At 40.0% G+C, this 20,300-nt stretch overlaps 1 protein-coding gene across 6 annotated transcripts in view; it reads right to left on the reverse strand.

The window, feature by feature from the left end:
- The window catches only part of CC2D2A (coiled-coil and C2 domain containing 2A), a 136,357-nt gene that overhangs the window by 78,532 nt on the left and 37,525 nt on the right, over positions 1-20,300 (reverse strand). For all 6 annotated transcript variants that reach the window (XM_009206551.4, XM_009206550.4, XM_009206547.4 and 3 more), the window contains 7 exons: positions 20,013-20,101; positions 19,609-19,710; positions 12,260-12,361; positions 11,071-11,247; positions 7,616-7,778; positions 6,465-6,601; positions 5,701-5,832 (listed from right to left, as the gene is read on the reverse strand). In XM_009206551.4, the coding sequence (XP_009204815.1) occupies positions 5,701-5,832; positions 6,465-6,601; positions 7,616-7,778; positions 11,071-11,247; positions 12,260-12,361; positions 19,609-19,710; positions 20,013-20,101 (902 nt within the window). The remainder of the gene's footprint in view (positions 1-5,700; positions 5,833-6,464; positions 6,602-7,615; positions 7,779-11,070; positions 11,248-12,259; positions 12,362-19,608; positions 19,711-20,012; positions 20,102-20,300) is intronic.

Genomic DNA, 20,300 nt, shown 5'->3' on the forward strand with positions numbered 1-20,300 from the left:
GTTTATGTTTTACCTGCAATGTCCTATCTAGCATTTTAATTTTTTACTTTTGCACTAATTACTTCTTAAGATGTGTTAAATTGTATTCTTTCTTATTTGATGTTTAACAGTTTTTCTTTGCATGACAGCTAATTCCTTTTTGCATTCTTCTATCTTTAATTGTCTCATCTCAATTTAAGAACATCCTAATATTGAGACAATATTAGGAACAGAATATTTCACTTTTAAAAACTACTTTTTTCCCCCTCTGTTATTAAAAAAAAAGTTCAAAAAAGCAGAGCTGAATACCAACTCCCTTCTAAATAAAACTCTTAAATTCTCTAATGGGAGGGTGCACAATCCATCATTTGAATCAATAGCGTAATATTCCTAACCAAAGAACAACTGGGCCTGACTCAAACGGGTGATCAGTGCTGGTTGATCCTGCTGGGTGAAGTTAGCATCAGACCCAAGCGCTCTGAGGCGTAAGTTCATCAAGGCTCTGTTAAGGGCCCAAGGAAATGCCGACTTTTATTTTCTTAACATTTTTCCTTCTATGTATGTATGTATGCATGTATTTTTTAGAGACAAGGTCTCGCTCTGTCAACCAAGCTGGAGTGCAGTGGTGTGATAATAGCTCACTACAACCTTGCACTCCTGGGCTCAAGTGATCCTCCTGCTTCAGCATCTTGAGTAGCTGGGACCACAGGCCTGTGCCACCACGTCTGGCTACCTTTTTATTTTTTGTAGAGGAAGGGGGTCTCACTATGTTGTCCAGGCTGTTCTCAAATTCGTGGCCTCAAGCAATCCTCCCATGTTAGCCTCGCAAAGCTTTGGGATTACAAGTGTGAGCCCCTGCTCCTAGCTGTAATTGCCAACTTTTGATTTGGCACTCTGACTTGGTTTTCCATTATGTGGATGCCAGGACTAAACCAGAACCTAAGAAAAGCTAGTATTTTGCAGGAGAGACAGTGAATCAGAGAGAGGCGTAGAAAAAAGGAATTTCTTTTAATACACACAGCAAAATCATTTTAATGACATTCAATTTGCACTTTTATTGAGGTATTTCTATGTGCCAGGCACACTGCTAAGTACGAGTTAAGAAGAAGACTATAACCCAGTTCTTGTCCCTAAGTCACTTTCAGCATAGCCAGAGAGGGAGAAAGAAAATGGATTAACAGTACAAGAGCAAAACAATCTTTGCCTGCCGACCTATTTCTTTGCTCTTGCATCATGCCGGAAACTCCTAGGTGGAAGGTCTGTTTGGAAGTAAGACTGAAAATAGAGGCTGTAGGCATTTAATTTTTTTTTCTTAAAGGCAAGCCTATTTCATGGAATAATGGAAGAACTATTTTTGGCAAGAGACAGTCTGAATAAATGAAGGAAAAGGTTAAAGTAAATAAATAAAATGGTAAAAATGTTAATTGCGAAAGAAAAGCACTGTGTTTTGAATAATTGGAAGGTTACATAATTACATTTTTAAAAAAGACTGAGGTATATAACTCAACAATAAACTTAGTAGGTGACCTGTTGTGGAATAACAGATAGATATAATATCTCCTCCATTTAAGTTAATCCCCTTTGCTTCTTTCATGTGCAGTCTAAGACATTCTTCATGTTTTGTTGTGTTCAAAGCATAGCCCTCCAATAAATGCCCTTGGAAGATGTCAGCCCCTTTAGCCTTCTTCCTTCTCTAACTTCCTTTGCTCTGTGATGCTTTATGACAAGCCCCTTTCAGTAGAACTCTTCTTTCTTGACTTTCCTATATCTGCTCGTATGATAGGAAGATTTCGCTTCTCAAAAGTATTGAAAAGAAACCCTCTGTCCTTCTCTACCCGCCCTTCCAGCCCTACTGGCTGCTTCCCAAGAGAGAAGGAAGGACATGTCTGACTGGAGAGTCAGCTGGAACCCAAGATCCTTAGTCCAGGTTACCTGCAAAGCTAAGCAGTGGCCCCTGGCTGTCCTGTCTTAGCTGTCTCCAAGGAGAGATTGTTCACTGGCCTGCATGGTCTGCTTGGCACTCCACCTGGTAAATACACCAGAGCCGCTCAGCTTGTGTCTAGATGGGGAACAAAATTCATGAGAAATGGAACAGGAAACCATCTGGTCTCCGGTTCAAGTGGCTTTCTGCCATCTGGTTTTACCCTTAGTGCGAGGGATATCTGGATCCCTCTCTGACTCCAGTGTATTTCCAAGTTGGTTTAGAATTTCAAAAGGAGACAGATGAGATCCATTGGATCCCTCATGCCCTATCCTCCACATTAATTACTCTTCCGTTTTCTAACTTTAACCCATAATTCAGTGTTCATCATATCTGTGTTTAATGGAATGGATGGGTGGATGATGATACAGACTGATGGATTATTCAATAAATGCGTACGTTGATATTGTTTTGATCGCTAATTATATCATGTATTTTTGTCATGTAACCAAATAGATGATAAATTCCTCATGGACTGGAACTTATCTTTACCCTTGTTTTGTAAATCTGCTTCCAGGATCACATTTCTGTACAAAGCAGCCATCCACTGATACTTGTCTGTAATAATATTTTAGAGAAATTTATAATTTTTAAAAAGGTCATACTCATATATCATCTCAGTACTCATGATGACCCCATGAGGGAGAGAAAATGATTATTATTCCTATTTTTCAGTTAAGGAAAAATATCCAGAGAGGTAAAGGAATTTGCCCAAAGCTGCAAGCTAATTAGTTGGATAGCAGGACTGTACTCAGTCTCTGTCTGGGCCTGTGTTTTCTCTGTTCATCATTCCTCTTTATAGACAAAAATGATGATTGTTATATGCAGCCCATTCTGTTTCACGTGATCAGTGCTGAATGTTACAAATTTAAAATTACACAGATTTCTGAAGGAGGTAGTCCCAGTGATATGGTTTGGCTGTGTCCCCACCCAAAACTCATCTTGAATTGTAACTCCCACAATTCCCTCATGTCATGAGAGGAACCAGGTGGGAGTTGATTGAATTATGGGGGTGAGTCTTTCCTGTGCTGTTCTTGTGATGGTGAATGAGTCTTATGAGATCTGATTGTTCTAAAAATGGGAGTTTCCCTGCACAAGCTTTCTCTTTGCCTGCTGCCATCCATGTAAGATGTGACTTGCTCCTCCTTGTCTTCCACCATGATTGTGAGGCCTCCCCAGCCATGTGGAGCTGTAAGTCCATTAAACCCCTTTCTTTTGCAAATTGCCCAGGCTCGGGTATGTCTTTATCAGCAGCATGAAAATGGACTAATACAATAAATTGGTACAAGAAGTGGGGTAGTACTGAAAAGATACCCAAAAATGTGGAAGCAACTTTGGAATTGGTAACAGACAGAGGCTGAAACAGTTTGGAGGGGTCAAAAGAAGACAGGAAAATGCGGGAAAGTTTGGAACTCCCTAGAGACTTGTTGATTGACTTTGACTAAAATGCTGATAATTATATGGACAGTGAAATCCAGGCTGAGGTGGTCTCACATGGAGATGAGGAACTTGTTGGGAACTGGAGCAAAGGTGACTTGTTATATTTTAGCAAAGAGACTGGTGTCACTTTGCCTCTGCCCTAGAGATTTGTGGAACTTTGAACTTGAGAGAGATGATTTAGGGTATCTGGCAGAAGAAATTTCTAAGCAGCAAAGCATTCAAGAGGTGACTTGGGTGCCGTTAAAGGCATTCAGTTTTATAAGGGAAGCAGAGTATAAAAGTTCAGAAAATTTGCAGCCTGACAATGTAATAGAAAAGAAAATCCCATTTTCTGAGGAGAAATTCAAACCAGCCATAGAAATTTGCATAAGTAACATGGAGCTAAATGTTAATCACCAAGACAATGGGGAAAATGTCTCTGGGGCATGTCAGAGGTCGTCACAGCATCCTCTCCCATCACAGGCCTGAAGGCTTAGGAAGAAAAAAATGTTTTCTTAGACCAGGCCCAGGGTCCCCATTCTGTGTGCAGTCTAGAGACTTGATGCCCAGTGTCCCAGGTGTTCCAGCCATGACTAAAAGGAGCCAAGGTACAACTCGGGCCATGGCTTTGGAGGGTGCAAGCCCAAGCCTTGGCAGCTTCCACATGGTGTTGAGCCTGCGAGTACACAGAAGTCAAAAACTGAGGTTTGAGAACCTCTGCCTAGATTTCAGATGATGTATGGAAATGCCTGGATGGCCAGGCAGAAGTTTGCTGCAGGGGCACGGCTCTCATGGAGAACCTCTGCTATGGCAGTGCAGAAGGGAAATGTGGGGTTGGAGCCCCCACACAGAATTCCTACTGGGGCACTGTCTAGTGGAGATATAAGAAGAGGGACACTGTCTTCCAGATCCCAGAATGGTAGACCCACTGACAGCTCGCACTGTGTACCTGGAAAAGCTGCAGACGCTCAACACCAGCTCTTGAAAGCAGCCAGGAGGGAGGCTGTACCATGCAAAGCCACAGGGGTGAAGCTGCCCAAGACCATGGGAACCTACATCTTGCATCAGCGTGACCCGAATGCGAGACATATTTACCCAATGCCTGTACCTCCATTGTATCTAGGAAGTAACTAACTTGCCTTTGATTTTACAGACTCTTAGGCAGAAGGGACTTGCCTTGTGTCAGATGAGATGTTAGACTGTAGACTTTTAAATTGATGCTGAAATGAGTTAAGACTTTGGGGGACTTGTTGGGAAGGCAATTACTGATTTTGAAATGTGAGGACAGATTTGGGAGAGGCCAGGGGTGAAATGATATGGTTTGGCTGTGTTCCTACCCAAATCTCATCTTGAATTGTAACTCCCACAATTCCCAGGTTTCGTGGGAGGAAGTGGGTGGGAGGTGATTGAATTGTAGTGGCGGATCTTTCCTGCACTGTTCTCATAATAGTGAATGAGTTTCACAAGATCTGATGGTTTTATATATGGGAGTTTCCCTGCACAAGCTCTCTTTTTGCCTGCCACCATCCACGTAAGACGTGACTTGCCCCTCCTTGCCTTTTGCCATGATTGTGAGGTCTCCCCAGCCATGTGGAACTGTAAGTCCATTAAACCTTTTTCTTTTGTAAAGTGCCCAGTCTTGGGTAGGTCTTTATCAGCAGCATGATAACAGATTAATACACCCAGGAAAGCAAGAGCAATGTAATTAAATATGAGGGCAGGCAACTGTAATGATAGCCAGCAGTTACTAAGCTCTGTTTTAGGCACTTATGTGGATTACCTTATTCAATTTACACAGCAAGCCTAGGAGGCAGACCCTGCTATAGTGCCTACCTTACAGATGAAGACATTGAGACTAATGGCCAAGTTCACCCAGTGAATGGTAGAGCAAGGGCTGGAGTCAGGCAGTTGGTTACCAGACTTAGGAAAATACGATATAAAGGATTTGCAAGGATAGAAAATCTCCAGTTATATAATAAAGAGACAACAAATGGGAAGTGGTCCTGCAGCAAATGTGAGATGACAAGAGAAAAGAGAGGTCAAAAGAAGAAAAATAAGGGTAGCTAACCTGGATGTGTGAAAAAAGATGCAGACTCAGTCATTCCTAGCTAGGAAACTCACTCCTTGTTTAAGAAGGGATTCATTGAGTATAATTAGACTTACTCTTACGTAATATGCCTGATGTTTGTTCTTTATGTGTAAGATAGTGAATTATTTTAAAAAATTAAAGTGGAATGTTATAAACATAGCACCCCAAGCTATTCAAAAAGCAAAGCACTTTCAATTTCATGTAATGAAAGTGGAGAGAGGGGAGTGTCTACCTTTTTATATAGTGTTTCAAGCTCTGCCTTAATGCTCTGCTCCTGTGTTAGTACTGGCCGCCTTGAAGGAAATGGCTTGATGGGGTTTGGCAGAGCTAGGATCCTACCGTCATCTCCAAACCATCTTCTTTCCTGTAGGTGAAGCAGAGAGAATGACAACATTTTCTTCTAATTGAACAGAAAATGGTTTACAACACAAACAACGTTTCTTGAAAATTCTGTGTCAACATATATATTTCATGTACCTCCTCCCCCAACAGAACTGTAAAAGTCTGTTTCCATTAGAAATCAAGTCTTCACTAACACCTCTCACAACTGATTTAAAATATACACCCTGGCTCCCTAAATAGTATTTTAAAGAACTTAAATGAATGCTTAAGAAAAATTTATTTTCTATTCATTAAACATTTAAGGAAAAAAAAAAAAACACAGGATAAAAACTCAAAATTGAGACTATTCTACCTATGGATAATTTAAAAATTCTGTCAAGTATAAAAAGGTTGCCAGCATCTGGTTTAGCAGGAAAAACACAGATTCAGCTAGCAAAGATGGATTTTGAGCAGTTGAGAAGTTATGTTATTTGAGGACCAATAAATGTACTGAGAGAGAAAGTTAAAAAAAAAAATTGAACCACTTTCTGTGGATAACCTCAAGAGGAAATGAGTACAGTGGATGCAATGACTGCCCTGTTAGGAAAATAAAAGTCTAGTGCACTATGTCTAGTGCACCCAGGCCACACTTGGGAGCAGAAAGTGCACACTTACGGGATCCTGCATCAGCAATCTGTTCTCCATGATGTTCTGATTGGTGCGTGCCACCTCTGGTCTTACCCCAGTGTAAAGGCCTTCATCTTCCAGGAACCTGGGCTGTACATTCTCAGGAAGCTTTTTATATGTAGGGACTAGATAGTTTATAAATAAATAAAACATTAGGACCAATCTAAATATCTCAAACTGCAATTTGGTGAATTAATCACTAGAGATTTCATTTATGTTTTTAGAAAATGCAAATTTTCCAAATTAATTTTTAAAAGCAGAACCAAGGGAAAGATGAATGTGCTCACTTATAGGAGTATGTTGTAGAATCAGGTATTTAAAGAAAATACCTAAATAATTTAATATGTAACTCATCAGTGTGGCATACTGAGAAGAAGGTAGTATTCAAATCATAGGACGAGGGACAAGTTTTAGCTTTATTACTTTTCAGCTGGGTGAATTGGGGCCAGGCACTTCTTTGAACTCTCTCCTCCTGTACAAAAGGATAATAATCTACTTAACTGGGCTTCTGGGAGAATTAAATGAGGTAAAGTATGAGGACGTGCTTTGTAAATGAACAAGTTTATTTGAGTGAACGTGATCATTACCTCATTTATTCATTCACTGCTTTATTCATTCATAGAACACATCTTTACTGACAGCCTCCTTGTGCCAGGCACAGATGAGACTCTGGGAATCCAGGCCAGTCCCCTGCTGCCTTGGAGCTTGGATTGTAGTGGGAGTGACAGGCAGCAACAGGAAGCAAAGGTCTCTACAAGATCATGCCATAGAGTAGTAGGAAAATACATGGGGAATGGTGACTTAGGGAAGGGTGGGGATAAACTTAAGATGAAAGAAAGGCTGTTCTCATAAACTCTCAGCCCCTGTAACTGATCACTGATTTGATAAAAGGGTTCCCACAGTACTTTGGTGTATCTTCCACTAGTCTATCAATAAGTGTTTGTTGAATGGATATTTTTCCATGTTCTGTGTTTTTTTGTTGTTGTTGTTTGTTTGTTTGAAGATATTTCTTGATTGTTAAATCAGATTAGAAACTGGAATCAGATCTGGAGATGAGGCATCCTTATGCACTAGCCATATTTCATTACAAAGTAAGTGACGATTTCTAAACTGAACAAGAAAATAAAAAGAGCAAGTACCCGTCTGCCTACTGGGTATGAAGAACATTTCTGTTTCCATCTGCAGCCGATCATGAATGCTTTCATAATCTGCAGGTCTGACTGCTACAAAATCGTCAGCCATGTGATCTAAGCCCAATAGGAAGTCCTCGGCATCGTCACCATTAAGCAGTTCTTCCTCATCCTGCATAATGTTAAAAAGTAACAAGAAAAAATCATGCTAAGATTCTTAGTTAGAAAAATAATTAACAATACCAAACTCATGAAACTTAACATTTCCTACAACTTTATCTTTTCCTTTTATAAAAAATGAAAGCATAGAACTATATAATCTTTCATATTTAACAAGTGGGTTTAAAAAAAATTGTTTTGCACTATTCTGCACACCTGGAAGATGTCAAAATCAGAGATGGCTGTTTCAGAAGAGAAGTGGTAATTAAGCAAAACAATCAAAATCTCAACAGATCTGGCCTCCTTTGAGGGTGCTTACTTTTAGCCATTTATGTAAAGAATTGGGCTCATAATTTATGTAGCAGTTTAACCTTCCACCTGGCACTAAACCAAGGGAAAAGGCACCAAGTGTATAGGTGCACAGTCTACACACCCTGTTCAGACTGCCTGGGTTTAAATCCCAGCTTCACCATATACTGTCTGAGGAACTTAAAACTGCTTATTTAACCATCTGATCCTCAGTTTCCTCACTTATAAGATGGTTATAATAATAGAATTTACCTCTAAGCACTTTGTGGGGATAAAATTAAATGATGCATTTAAAAATTCAAAGCAAAGAGGCTATAATCACAAATGTTAGCTGACATATATTGATTTTGTTTGGATATTTTCCAAACATCTTCTCCCCCTTCCTCTTTTTCTTTCTCCTTCTTTTAAAAATTTAAACCTGGTATCCATTTATGAGCAACATCTTTTAAAATCCTGTGGAGACTTTCAGGTAGCTGAAGACAACGATGGCAGTCTAGCTACTTGCCTCTTAATATTTCCTCCCCATGTACACGAAACAGTAGGGAAGGAAAAAGGGAATCTATGTAGAAACCATGCTTTTAACTTAGCTTGAAGACAGAGAATGTCGAAACATCGAACAAGTGAAAAGAGAAAGATCACCAGATGGCAGTGTGTAATCTTCCTTCTCCTGCCCCACCTCTGCTTTGTGGTGAGCAAAATCACCCAGAGAAAAACTGCAGAGAAGACAGAAAAGGGAAGCTAGCAAAAGGGGCTACAGAGGATCTAAAACTTTGTTCAAAAAGACTAAATCAACCTTGAAGATGAAAATACTTTAAAAGTGTCCGGGCGGAGCAGGCATGGACTATAGGGAAGGGGCTTCAAAATGTGTGTGATTTAAAATGTGTGTGATTTTAGGAAAACAGAGCTTCTGGGGCAGTGAATAGGCAAAAGGAAGGGAGAAGTGGCCTGTGGTGGAAAGAGTCATAATCTCAGAAGATGTTCACAACTGGAGACTTCTATCAACAGGTGAAGCCCAATTCTCCTCCATTTGAGAGTGCACTATGCCTTGTGACTTGCTTCTCCTGAGTAGAATATGGCAGAAGTGATGCTATGTGGCTCCTGAGACTAGGTCATAAAAGGAAGTGTGGCTTATTTTTTGGGTTCTCTCCTAGATCACTTGCTTTTGGGAAGTTAGCTGTCATGTCAGGAGGACACTCAAGCAACACTGAATGAGCTGAATGCTGATTTGCAGAACGATTGTTATAGTATAAGCTAAAATATTCCTGAGCTTCTATAAATCTAGGTAAAAGAAGTGCATTTCTGGGAGGCATTTTTCAAAGGAGGAGATTATAAGCAAAGCAGAGAATTAAGCCAATTATGCGAATACTAGAATATCCTAGGGTGTTTTCATTATTTTTAATGTGGTAAAATATATATAACATAAAGTCCACCATTTTAACCTTTTTTTTTTTTTTTTTTTTTTTTTGAGACAGAGTCTTGCTCTGTCATCTAGGCTGGAGTGCAATGGCACGATCTCGGCTCACTGCAACTTCCGCCGCTCGGGTTCAAGTAATTCTCCTGCCTCAGCCTTCTGAGTAGCTGGATTACAGGTGCCTGCCACCACACCCAGCTAATTTTTGTAATTTTAGTAGAGACGGGGTTTCACCATGTTGGCCAGGCTGGTCGCAAACTCCTGACCTTAGGTGATCCACCTTCCTCGGCCTCCCAAAGCTGGGATTACAGGCCACCGCACCCAGCCCATTTTAACCATTTTTAGGTGAACAGTTCAGTAGCATTAAGTAAATTAACGTTGTGGTTCTACCATTACCACCATCTGTCCATCTTCCCAGACTGAAATTCTATGCCCATTAAATAACAACTTTGATTCCTTCCTTTAGTCTCTGACAACCACCATTCTACTTTCTGTCTCTATGATTTTGACTATACAACGTAGCTCATATAAGTGAAATCACAGAATATTTATTCTTTTGTGACTGGCTTATTTTTCTTAGTGTAATGTCTTCAAGGTATATCTATGTTGTGGCATGTGTCTGAATGTCCATGCTTTCTGAGGGTGTATACTATTCCATTGTATATTTATGTTTATCCATTTATCTGCCAATGAACACTTGGGTTGCTTCTACCTTTTGGCTTTTGTGCATAATGCTGCTATGAACATTGATGCACAAGTATATGTTCAAGTTCTTGTCTTCAATGTTTTTGGATATATACACAGAGTGAAATTGAATTGCTGGGTCATACTTAATTCTGTGGTTAACTTTTGAAGAACCACCATACTGTTTTTCACAGCAGCTGCACTATTTTATGTGGTTGCAAGCAATGCATCAAAGTCCAATTTCTCCATATCCTCTATGACACTTGTTTTGTTTTTGATAAGAGCCATTCTAATGGATGTGCAGGGGTATCTCATTGTGGGTTTGATTTACACTTCCCTTATGATGAATGGTGTAAAGTATCTTTTTATGGACTTATTGTCTATTTTCATGTCTTCTTTGAAGAAATGTCTATTCAAGCCTTTGCCCATTTTTAAATGGTATATTCTCCTTTTATCTCACACATACCACCCACAGTTGCAGAATTTGAGTTGTAGCCTGGGTGTGGTGTTTGGGCACAAAAAGCTGCTTACTTTGTAAGGTTGCAATAAGAGAGAGACTGAGGTTTCATTTGCCTTGCAGAGGAACATACTTTGCACATGGAATAAATACTAATCATTTTGTGGAGTCTAGCAAGAAAAATCCACAAGCCACATTATTTAATTTTTTTTTTTCACAAAAGAAAGATAAACAGGTTTAATCAAGGTTCTTCTCACCACATTGTAGGGTCTAACCCAGAGCACAGGGAGCCATGTGAATTCAGTACTTGGGATTTCAACTCATGTGGAGTGTCATTTTCTTGGTGGTGGTGGGTTTTCTCCTCAGCCACTTTCTTTCTTGCAGGTATATCACCCTTTTCCTCCCAGCCCTCCACCCACACATTACTATCCTGATATTAAATACCATTTCCTTTCCTCTTCCTCCTGCAGGTGGTTCTTCTTCTTCCCCTTCCTCCTCCTCTTGATTAGTTCCCGCTCTATGTCTTGCTTTTGGCTTTTCCTCTGATTCTTCTGGTTCGGGATCAAAGCTGAAAGTAAAGAAGTTGTAGGCCTCTTCTGGAGAAGGGAAGCCAGGTGGAACCTAACGAAAAGCAAGGAGCAATCGCAATTTCCCATTTATAAGCTGTAATGAGCTCTGCACAATTAACTGACAGCTGGCTTGATGCTAATGGGATCAGGCGTATTCCAGGCCTCCGAAGCATACTGTCTTAGTTAAAGGTGTGAGATTACTGGTAATAAACTTTAATACCTGCCACAGGCAGTGGGAGGCCTCCTTTAATAGTAACTCTAATCAGTGACTTTTAAAAAAACCCAGCAATTATTTACATTCCAATAAGTACATAAATATATTATTTATAGTAGTAAACACTTTAGATAAGGTTATTAAAATGACAAACAGTGGATTTATTGTTTTATCAGCCAATGCTGAGATAGTTTTTTTTATTATGAGAAATATAGAAATTTTTAAACAAATGACCTTTTTTTGTTGTTTCTCTTTTTGAGTTAGTACTCTCCTTTTTTCCTATAATGAAAGCCGGGGCAACTTCAGAGCTGAACAAATTGTCTTATCACCAACATTTCCTGTCTTTCCATGCACCCCCTCTTCCTCAAGTCAGGCAATATTCTGATCTCTCCAGCTAGTATGAAAGTTGGAATCACTTCTCATACTTTTTTCTTGCAGACTGCGTGGCAACAGGAGTCAGGTTATGTATGTAGTCATTTATTTATTTTTAATTTAGAGATGAGGTCTCACTCTGTCACCCAGACTGGAGTGCAGTGGCGCAATCATGGCTCACTGCAGCTTTGACCTCATGGGCTCAAGTGATCCTCCCATCTCAGCCCCCCAAGTAGCTGGGACCACAGGCATGTGCCATCATGCCTGGCTAATTTCTGTATTTTTTGTAGAGATGGGGTTTCGCCATGTTGTCCAGGCTGGTCTTGAACTCCTGTGCTCAATCGATCTGCCTGTCTTGGCCTCCCAAAGTGCTGGGATTGCAGGCATGGGCCACCACACCCGGCCTGTAGTCATTTCTCATTGGATATTTGTAAAAAGCACAAACGAACAAATGGTTTAAAAAGACAAGATTTCTCACCTGGGGTTTAGGCTTGATTTTTCGTGCAGAATCACGGAACTTGACTCTTGAATAACTTCGGGAATCAATTTCTTGTTGAGTACTTTCTACCTCTTTCCCTGGCTATATGAGTGGAAAAAAATGATGCATAAGCCATTTAAACCAAGAAAGTTAGGCTGTTCTAAAATGAAGGTTAACCCCCCTGCCCCAAAGGCTTATCTTCTGACTGCTGTTGCATCTTATCATTCCTAAGGCATGGAATGCTGGCAAATTTCAAATGCAGTCATGCCCTCCATAGCGACAACCTGCAGAACTGCATGCATGACAGAGGTCGTACAGACTATAAATATGGTATTTTTACTCTACCCTTTTTATATTTACATAAAAAAATACTTACCATTGTGTTACATTGCTATGGTATTCAGAAAAGTAACATGCTCTTCAGGTTTGTAGCCTTGGTGTGTAGTTGGCTATGCCATCTAGGTTTGTGTAGGTACCTTCACACAATGGTGTTCACACAATGACCAAAATGCCTAAGAACACATTTCTCAGGACATATCCCCATCATTAAGTGATGCATGACTGTATATTTGAAGGTTGATGTTGCTGAATATTTTCTTACTCAACTGGTCTCTCTCAAGACTAAACAAATATAAAATTGTATACTCAATAAGCTTTAAAATGAAAACTGTTGGCCAGATGCAGTGGCTCATGCTTGAACTCCCAGCACTTTGGGAGGTCGAGGCGGGCAGATCGCCTGAGGTCTGCAGTTTGAGACCAGCCTGGCAAACATAGTGAAACCCCACCTTTACTAAAAATATAAAGATTAGCCAGGCGTAGTGGCAGGCGCCTGTAATCCCAGCTACTCGGGGACTGAGGCAGGAAAATCCCTTGAACCTGGGAGGCAGAGGTTGCAGTGAGCTAAGACTGCACCACTGCACTCCAGCCTGGGAGACAGAGCAAGACTCTGTCTCAAAAAAAAAAAAAAAAAAAAACAGTGTTATCTGATCCTATAAATTAAGATTATCCACTTCACAGAGGATCATTTCCAAATAGTCTATAAAGAAAACCATTAATCATGTCTGATTGTAAATAAGTCCAACATACATCCTCTAGGGCACATGGCCTGTCTTCACTCAGCCTCTGGTCCTGCTATCCACCCCGGGAAGCTGAGCCGTCTGCCTCTACTTGCTCTATGTGATAGTTATCATATGGATATTCCCTTTTGCCTCTGAAAGCTAATCTGCAAGGTGCTGTTTCCAACTTCTTACCCATCTCTCCTTCTAATCCACCCCTTTTAAAACCCAGATACTCCTCCTTTTTCATGAAGCACAATCTAAATGCCAAGCAATTGTGAGCAATTCTAAGCCATCCCAGTAGTACATATAGGTGTTCATAGCAAGAAGGAACATACTTATTCTACCTATGACAGAAATTTCATCATTATTATATGGACTGAGAATTATTTCATAGCATGGAGTAACTGTCACCCAACAACAGTAATGTAGTGTGCCATCTTCACTGGGGACCTTCAATATATCCTTCCTAAGTCCTACCTGTTCCTCAAGACCACACAAAGCTTCCTTTCTCCATCCTAAAATGAACTCTCTTTTTGGACTCAAATTGTTTGATTCATATCAGGCACTGTCCTGTAGAGCTTGGCAATTGAAACCATCGGCTCTGAAGTCTGACTGTCTGGCTTTGAATTTTAACTCTACCACTTACAACTTAGGCCACTTGAGTAGAGCATCAAATAAGGAAATGTACATAAAATATAACCAGTTAGGTACATTAATGGTAGCTGTTATTATCACATTACTAGCTTTTTCTTACATGTCTTTTGTTTTGGTCTATAGTTTGTATGCACATGATATGACTAAACATTTTAGTTTAGCCCGTGGGAAACCAGAGCCTGTGGCAAGGGTTTTTCTATGCCTGTAGTTGACTCTGAGAAGTGACACCAAAGAACAGGAATTGGGGACTGGGAAGAATAAAGCAGGTGGAAAGGGAGTGCAGAACTTGATTGAGAAGTCTACCACTGTGGGCAAGAGAGTTTAACCCACAAGGATCCTCTGAGGAGTCATGCAGACTGCTTGTCAGAATTGTCCGCCAGGGACACAGAAGAGGGGAATATTTGTCTAATGGCTTCTGTCCCCCAGGTGACTGGAGGGTTTCAGAAACAGATGGCCCAAAATAAGGTGCTTTGACATGCTGAACTGAAGAAGAAGCCTCAAGGTCTCTCTGACCTCCCCTACCCTGGATGCCAAATTCCCTGTCTCTCCTAAAGCACAGGATGAGGTTGTTCTCCGAAGTTCCCTTAGCTGCCTGAGTCCAAACCTGCCAAAGAAGAAGACAGTGACCTTTAGTCCCTCCCTTGAGTGTTCATTAACTGTACCCATATCGCAGGAAGAAAGACTGAAGTTCATCAACACACTTGGACAGACTTCAGTCAAAAACCATTGTCTGCTCTGCGGGCCCAACAGACTTTGTCTGAGGCCACTGTTATGCTCTTCGAGCCCATAGAATTCCCCTAAAAAACATTTGCTACTTGCTAAAATCACCCACACTTCTCCACCTCTGTTTCCTCTAGGATGAAGGGTACATAACTATCTGTACTCCTTGCACATTAATAAATGTGTATGCCTTTTCTCCTATTTCTCTGCCTTTTGTCAGCTGATTTTCAGTGAACTTTCAGAGGGTGACAAGGAAGTTTCCCCTTGGCCTCTACATAGTTGGTCATTGCACCAGAGGGTGTTAAGCTCCTGGTGCTTCCAGTCTTGCGTATGTGTCAGAATACATGAGTGGGCCTCCGCAAGCCTTGGAGAGGCAGGGATAGCCCTGGAATGAAACCTGGAGGTACGGCTAAAGTGAGGTGCTGTTAAATTTCACTTATGTGCAGCTAGATGTCCAGTAATGGCCAAAATAAAAACGAGGATGTCAGTTGGGTATAATCTATCCTAATATCGAGCGACTATATACAGTTTCCTTTTATGTTGAATTCTATACTTCTCCTTCATTTTCTCATTTTGTAGTGTTAAGGTTAAATAGTTATCTACCAACTAAATTGTACAGAAGTTGAAGTTGTGCTAATCAATACATTCCACAATGTAATGCTAAATGAAGTTGTTATTTTTCTTGGTAAATTTCAGTATTTTAAATGTTTTTGAGGATGAGGAGAGAAGCAGATGAGTATTACCCAGTATAAGGATTATTTTTTCTTTTTTTTTTTGAGACAGAGTCTCATTCTGTCACCCAGATTGGAGTGCAGTGGCACAATCTCGGCTCACTACAACCTCCACCTCCCAGGTTCACGAAATTCTCCTGCCTCAGCCTCCCGAGTAGCTGGGATTAAAGGCGCCTGACACCATGCCTGGCTAATTTTTTTGGTATTTTTAGTAGAGGCAAGGTTTCACTATGTTGGTCAGATTGGTCTTGAACTCCTGACCTTGTGATCCGCCCACCTCAGTCTCCCAAAGTGCTGGGATTACAGGCGTGAGCTACTGCACCCAGCCTAGGATTTTTAAAAACTGCAGTAGAATAAAGATCAGATTCCTGTGCTTGGTCAGGAAGGCTTTTTAAGATTCTGCCAAGTCAGGTCCTCTTGTAAAATAGGGCTAAGACTTTCTCATGCATTGTCGATGATGCCATTCTATTCCTGTCTGCTCCACCTCCTATAGCACAGGAGAGAGACTGATGTGTTTGAAAACACACAAAACAAACCGAGAAGTCAACCCATGAGAGAGAAACTTGGCTCTGTATAGGCAAGCCTTGGGCTTTAGAGATCTGTGAAGATGATGATAATAAAACAGAAGACCAGGCAGAAAGCTTAACATTAGTAATCTAGAAAATAATTAGGTTAAATTCCATGTGGCAAAATATGTGGAAATTATTATTTTTGTTTCTTTCCATTGGGTTGGTATAGAAAATATGCTCAGATAATACAATTTCATTGATGTGATTTATTGCAGTATTGATGGTTTTATTACAGTATTTATGGACTTGATTAAAAAGTATAAATGTAATTTTTGTCAAAATCTTAAAAAGTTTCAAAGTCAATTATATTAATACATTTAAGGCCATTAATTATACTTAAAAACATTGAACAAGCTGAATTAAATTTTAAAGAACTATAATACATTTGTATAATCATAAAGTAATAATTACATTCAATATCAATCCAGCAATAAAATACTGAGTGCCTATCATATGTGCACATATCCATCTAGGAATTCTTTCTCACCCTTAAATTTTTTTGTATCCTACAAGAAGGCTTTGGCCCTTTCTAACTTGAGCTAGACCAATTCAAGTCTCACTGCTTTTGTTAGAGCATAATTACAAAATATATTAGCTCTAGCCCTGATCTCTCTTCTAAACCATAATCTAAACCAATTTCTTAAAAGACACCCTAATCTGATTGTCTTGTACACCCCTGAAATTTTTGTATATGCTTGATACTGGTCCTGATACTAATGAAGATACATGATTTGCAAATAACTTCTCCATTTCATGTGTTCTTCTTACCTTGTTCAATGGTTTCCTTTGAAGCACAAGTTTTTAATTTTAATGAAGTTCAATGTAGCTATTTATCCTTTTGCTACTTGTGCGTTGGGCGTCAGATCAAAGAAAGCCATGGACTAATTTTTATATAACCTGATTTTGAGGCTGGGACGAGGTGCCATTTTGTTGGGCTGCTAACAGCACCCACCACAGAGCTGAATCCCCCTATATCCCCACTGTCTGTAAACCCCACTGAGCTCCTCAAGGGTGAGCTCTCACTGCCATCACTGTATGTTCTGAGCCTATTGGCCACCTGGCAGGAAGGAGTTTCTCATAAATGCTGGCTGGGTGACAGGTAGATTAGGTTCAAGGATCAGATCTTGGCTAGTCTGAGACAGGGAACTAGGGCCACATGTAGAAAAATTTTGGTCATATCTAGTGGAGGCTAAGTTTTCAAGGTTCTGTGTTACTTCTACTTTGATGTTTATGTGTTCTTAGAGATTTGCATTTGTTCACGTATCACAAGTCTGCTGAGTATAAAGTGAAAGGAAATACAAAAGATATTAAGCAACGGTTTGCGTTGGTAAATTTGGATTACTGACCAAAGTATTCCTAACTTGTTACCCCTTTTCTCTCTGAGTATACAGCATCTAACAGTCACTAATACTTTTAAATAGAGAGGGCTGACCATGTGCCCGGAACTACGTGAAACACTATAACATGTATTCACTCCTTTAGTCCTCAAAACAATACCAAGAACTAGGTTCTAGAATTACCCCTATTTTATAGAGGCAGGAAATGGGGTCTGTAGAGTAGCTAAACTCAAAAATCGCATCACTAGTGAGTGAGGTTGGCAGCCTTTAGCCCTGGGCAGCTGAAGTTCAGCATCTGTGCTCTTTGTGTACTCCATTTTTTGACGAATAGGATATTGAACCATTTTTTAGATATTCCTTCTAGATTTGAGGTATATACATGAAGAAATGTGGTTGTGAGATGTTCTATTATGAATATGTGACTTGGTCTAAAGACAAAGCAGTTGATATTTGCCTCAATACCATAAGAATGGTAGTTAGGGAATATGGAATATTATGAACATACAAGCCAAGTCTGATCACAAGGAGAAATAAACACCCTAGTAGCCAAGGGAGTATATTTTTACTTCTACAACTTCCAGCTTTATTTGAGATATCAGTATTTGTGGCCCATGGACGGTGACAGCTACATGAATTATGATATCTATTTTTTGAAATGATGTTGTGAAATGATTTTCAGTCAGAAGGTATAGAAAAAGCCAGATATAAAAGACCAGAACCTCCTATCACTTAGCCAACATGACCAGATGCTTAGCCTCACATGCCCATGAAAATAACCAAAGTACTTGTGTCAAGCTGATGGGATTATAGATATTTTTCTTTATTTTCCAAGATTTGTAAATTATGGCTTTTGTAGTAAGAAAATAAATGGGAATTAAAGGAAAGAAATGCTTTTTCAGTAGAATGGATCATGAAGGCACCTAACAAATAGTCATAAAGCCATTTCATTGGACTGATTAGTGTTCCTACTGAAGACCACAAAACATAAGCAAGGCTGCAACGTTCCTTATAATTATGCAACTTGTGACTTCTTTGGGGTGAATATAGGTAACATTTTATAACACCTCATCATAGAAAAAGAAAAGGCATCATTTTAAAAATCAGAAATATCCCTAGAGCCTGGGCTTCTTTGTCTTAATGGTTAAAAACAACCCAAACCAATAAAAACAACAAAAAACCAATTGGGTTGGAGTTGCAAACACCTCCTGAGCCATTTGCTGTTTTTCTTTCTGTTCTTTTTTTTTGCTGTCATAGCGCTTACCCCTCTGTTTTTCTTTTCCTGGCTCCCTCTCCTCCTCAAGGGCTTTAACTCTAAGGTTTTCTCCAAAGGCACTCTCAAAACTTCAACACTCACCACAGTAGAAACACTTCCTAAATCTGTTTCTCCAGGTCTAGGCCCTTCCTCTGTGTCTCTGGAGGAACACATGTTGAGATTCCTCACCAGCACCTCAAATGCAAACGAAATTCACTCTAGTGCATTCAGACTGCCTCCCCTTCCTGTTGTCAATAGCTTTCCATGGCTTGTAGAAAACTACTGAGGCTCCTAAATGTGACATTCGAGGACCCTTAGCATCATCTGACTCTATTTTTCTACTGCATTTTTATCTCTCTCCCTGCTTTCCGGGAAGATCCATGGATCCAGCAATGCTGACCCAATGAGACAGACTGGAAATGATATAGAGCTGGGATCAAATTCGGATTCTTCTACATGCATGCTCTGTGACCCGGGGTGGTTTCACATCTACTGTGACCCTCGGTTTCCTCGTCTGTTAAATGTGAATGAAAATAATAGTACTTGCCCTGTAGGGATAATGAAATATGCTAACATGGGACAAAGGTAGCAAAATGCCTGGCACAGAGTAGTACCTTATAAATAGTAGCTATTGTAATTATTAATATTTTTGAAATAGGGTCTCATTGTTGCCCAGGCAGGACTGCAGTGGTGTAATCATAGCTCACTGCAGGCTTGACCTCCTGGGCCTAAGTGATCCTCCCACCTCAGCTTCCCGAGTAGCTGGGACTACAGGCATAAGCCACCATGCCCAGCTAAATTTTTTATTTTTATTTTTAGTAGGAGTGGGGACTTGCTCTGTTGCCCAGGCTGGTGTTGAACTCTTGGACTCAAGTGATCCTCCCACCTCAGTCCCCCACAGTGTATTATAATTATTAATAAGCATTTAATACCTCCTCTGTGCATAGCTCTGCTCTAAAAGCTTTTGCTGGAAACTTTATATTCTGCTTTACTGGTTTTGATCACAAAGTAGAGAGAGTATTTCTCACCTCTGTGCCAAATTCGGTCTCCAGTTCTTTCTTACTGGGACTTCGTAAGCGCCTGGGCCGAGGAGTGGGGATTTCCTGCAGCAATGCACTTTCTGCTTTGGACTAAAAAGTCAAACAGAAATTTACTGCTACATGATGTCAGGAATGCTGAGAAATAATCAGTGAAAAATACATTCTATCCTTTAAGGGGTAAGAACAAGGAAAATGGTTTAGAAAAGTGACATTAAATTCTGAAGCATAATTTTCATCTGTGCCAATGCAAAATAAGACATTAACATTTAAAACTTGAAAGACAAATTGAATGGTATTCAAATCCATGCAGTTTGGAGCATAAAAAGTAAGCTAGACAAGGCCTGGAAGATTGCAGTCAGCACTGAACAGAATATTCATGTGGTTTCTCTCACCCTCGCAGCCTGCAATTTCTCCCTCATGCGTCCCCTCATGGAAAATTCTGCAAAGCCTGTTCTGGAAGTTGAAGGAATTGGAGGTAAGCCTAAAAAACAAAAACAAAAACAAAAACAAAACAAAACAAAAAAGAAAAGAAAATAAGGAAAGAAAAAGAAAAATTACTTTAAAACAATTCCCTCCCCACAAAAGGGAAGGTTAAATTTAAAAAGAAATAAGAGAACATAATTTTATTTGGCACATTTAGAACTTCACATAAGCAAACATGAGACCATGCTGACAACCAT

This window comes from Papio anubis, chromosome 3 (genome assembly GCF_008728515.1).
Source record: "Papio anubis isolate 15944 chromosome 3, Panubis1.0, whole genome shotgun sequence".
NCBI classification, from domain to species: domain Eukaryota; kingdom Metazoa; phylum Chordata; class Mammalia; order Primates; family Cercopithecidae; genus Papio; species Papio anubis.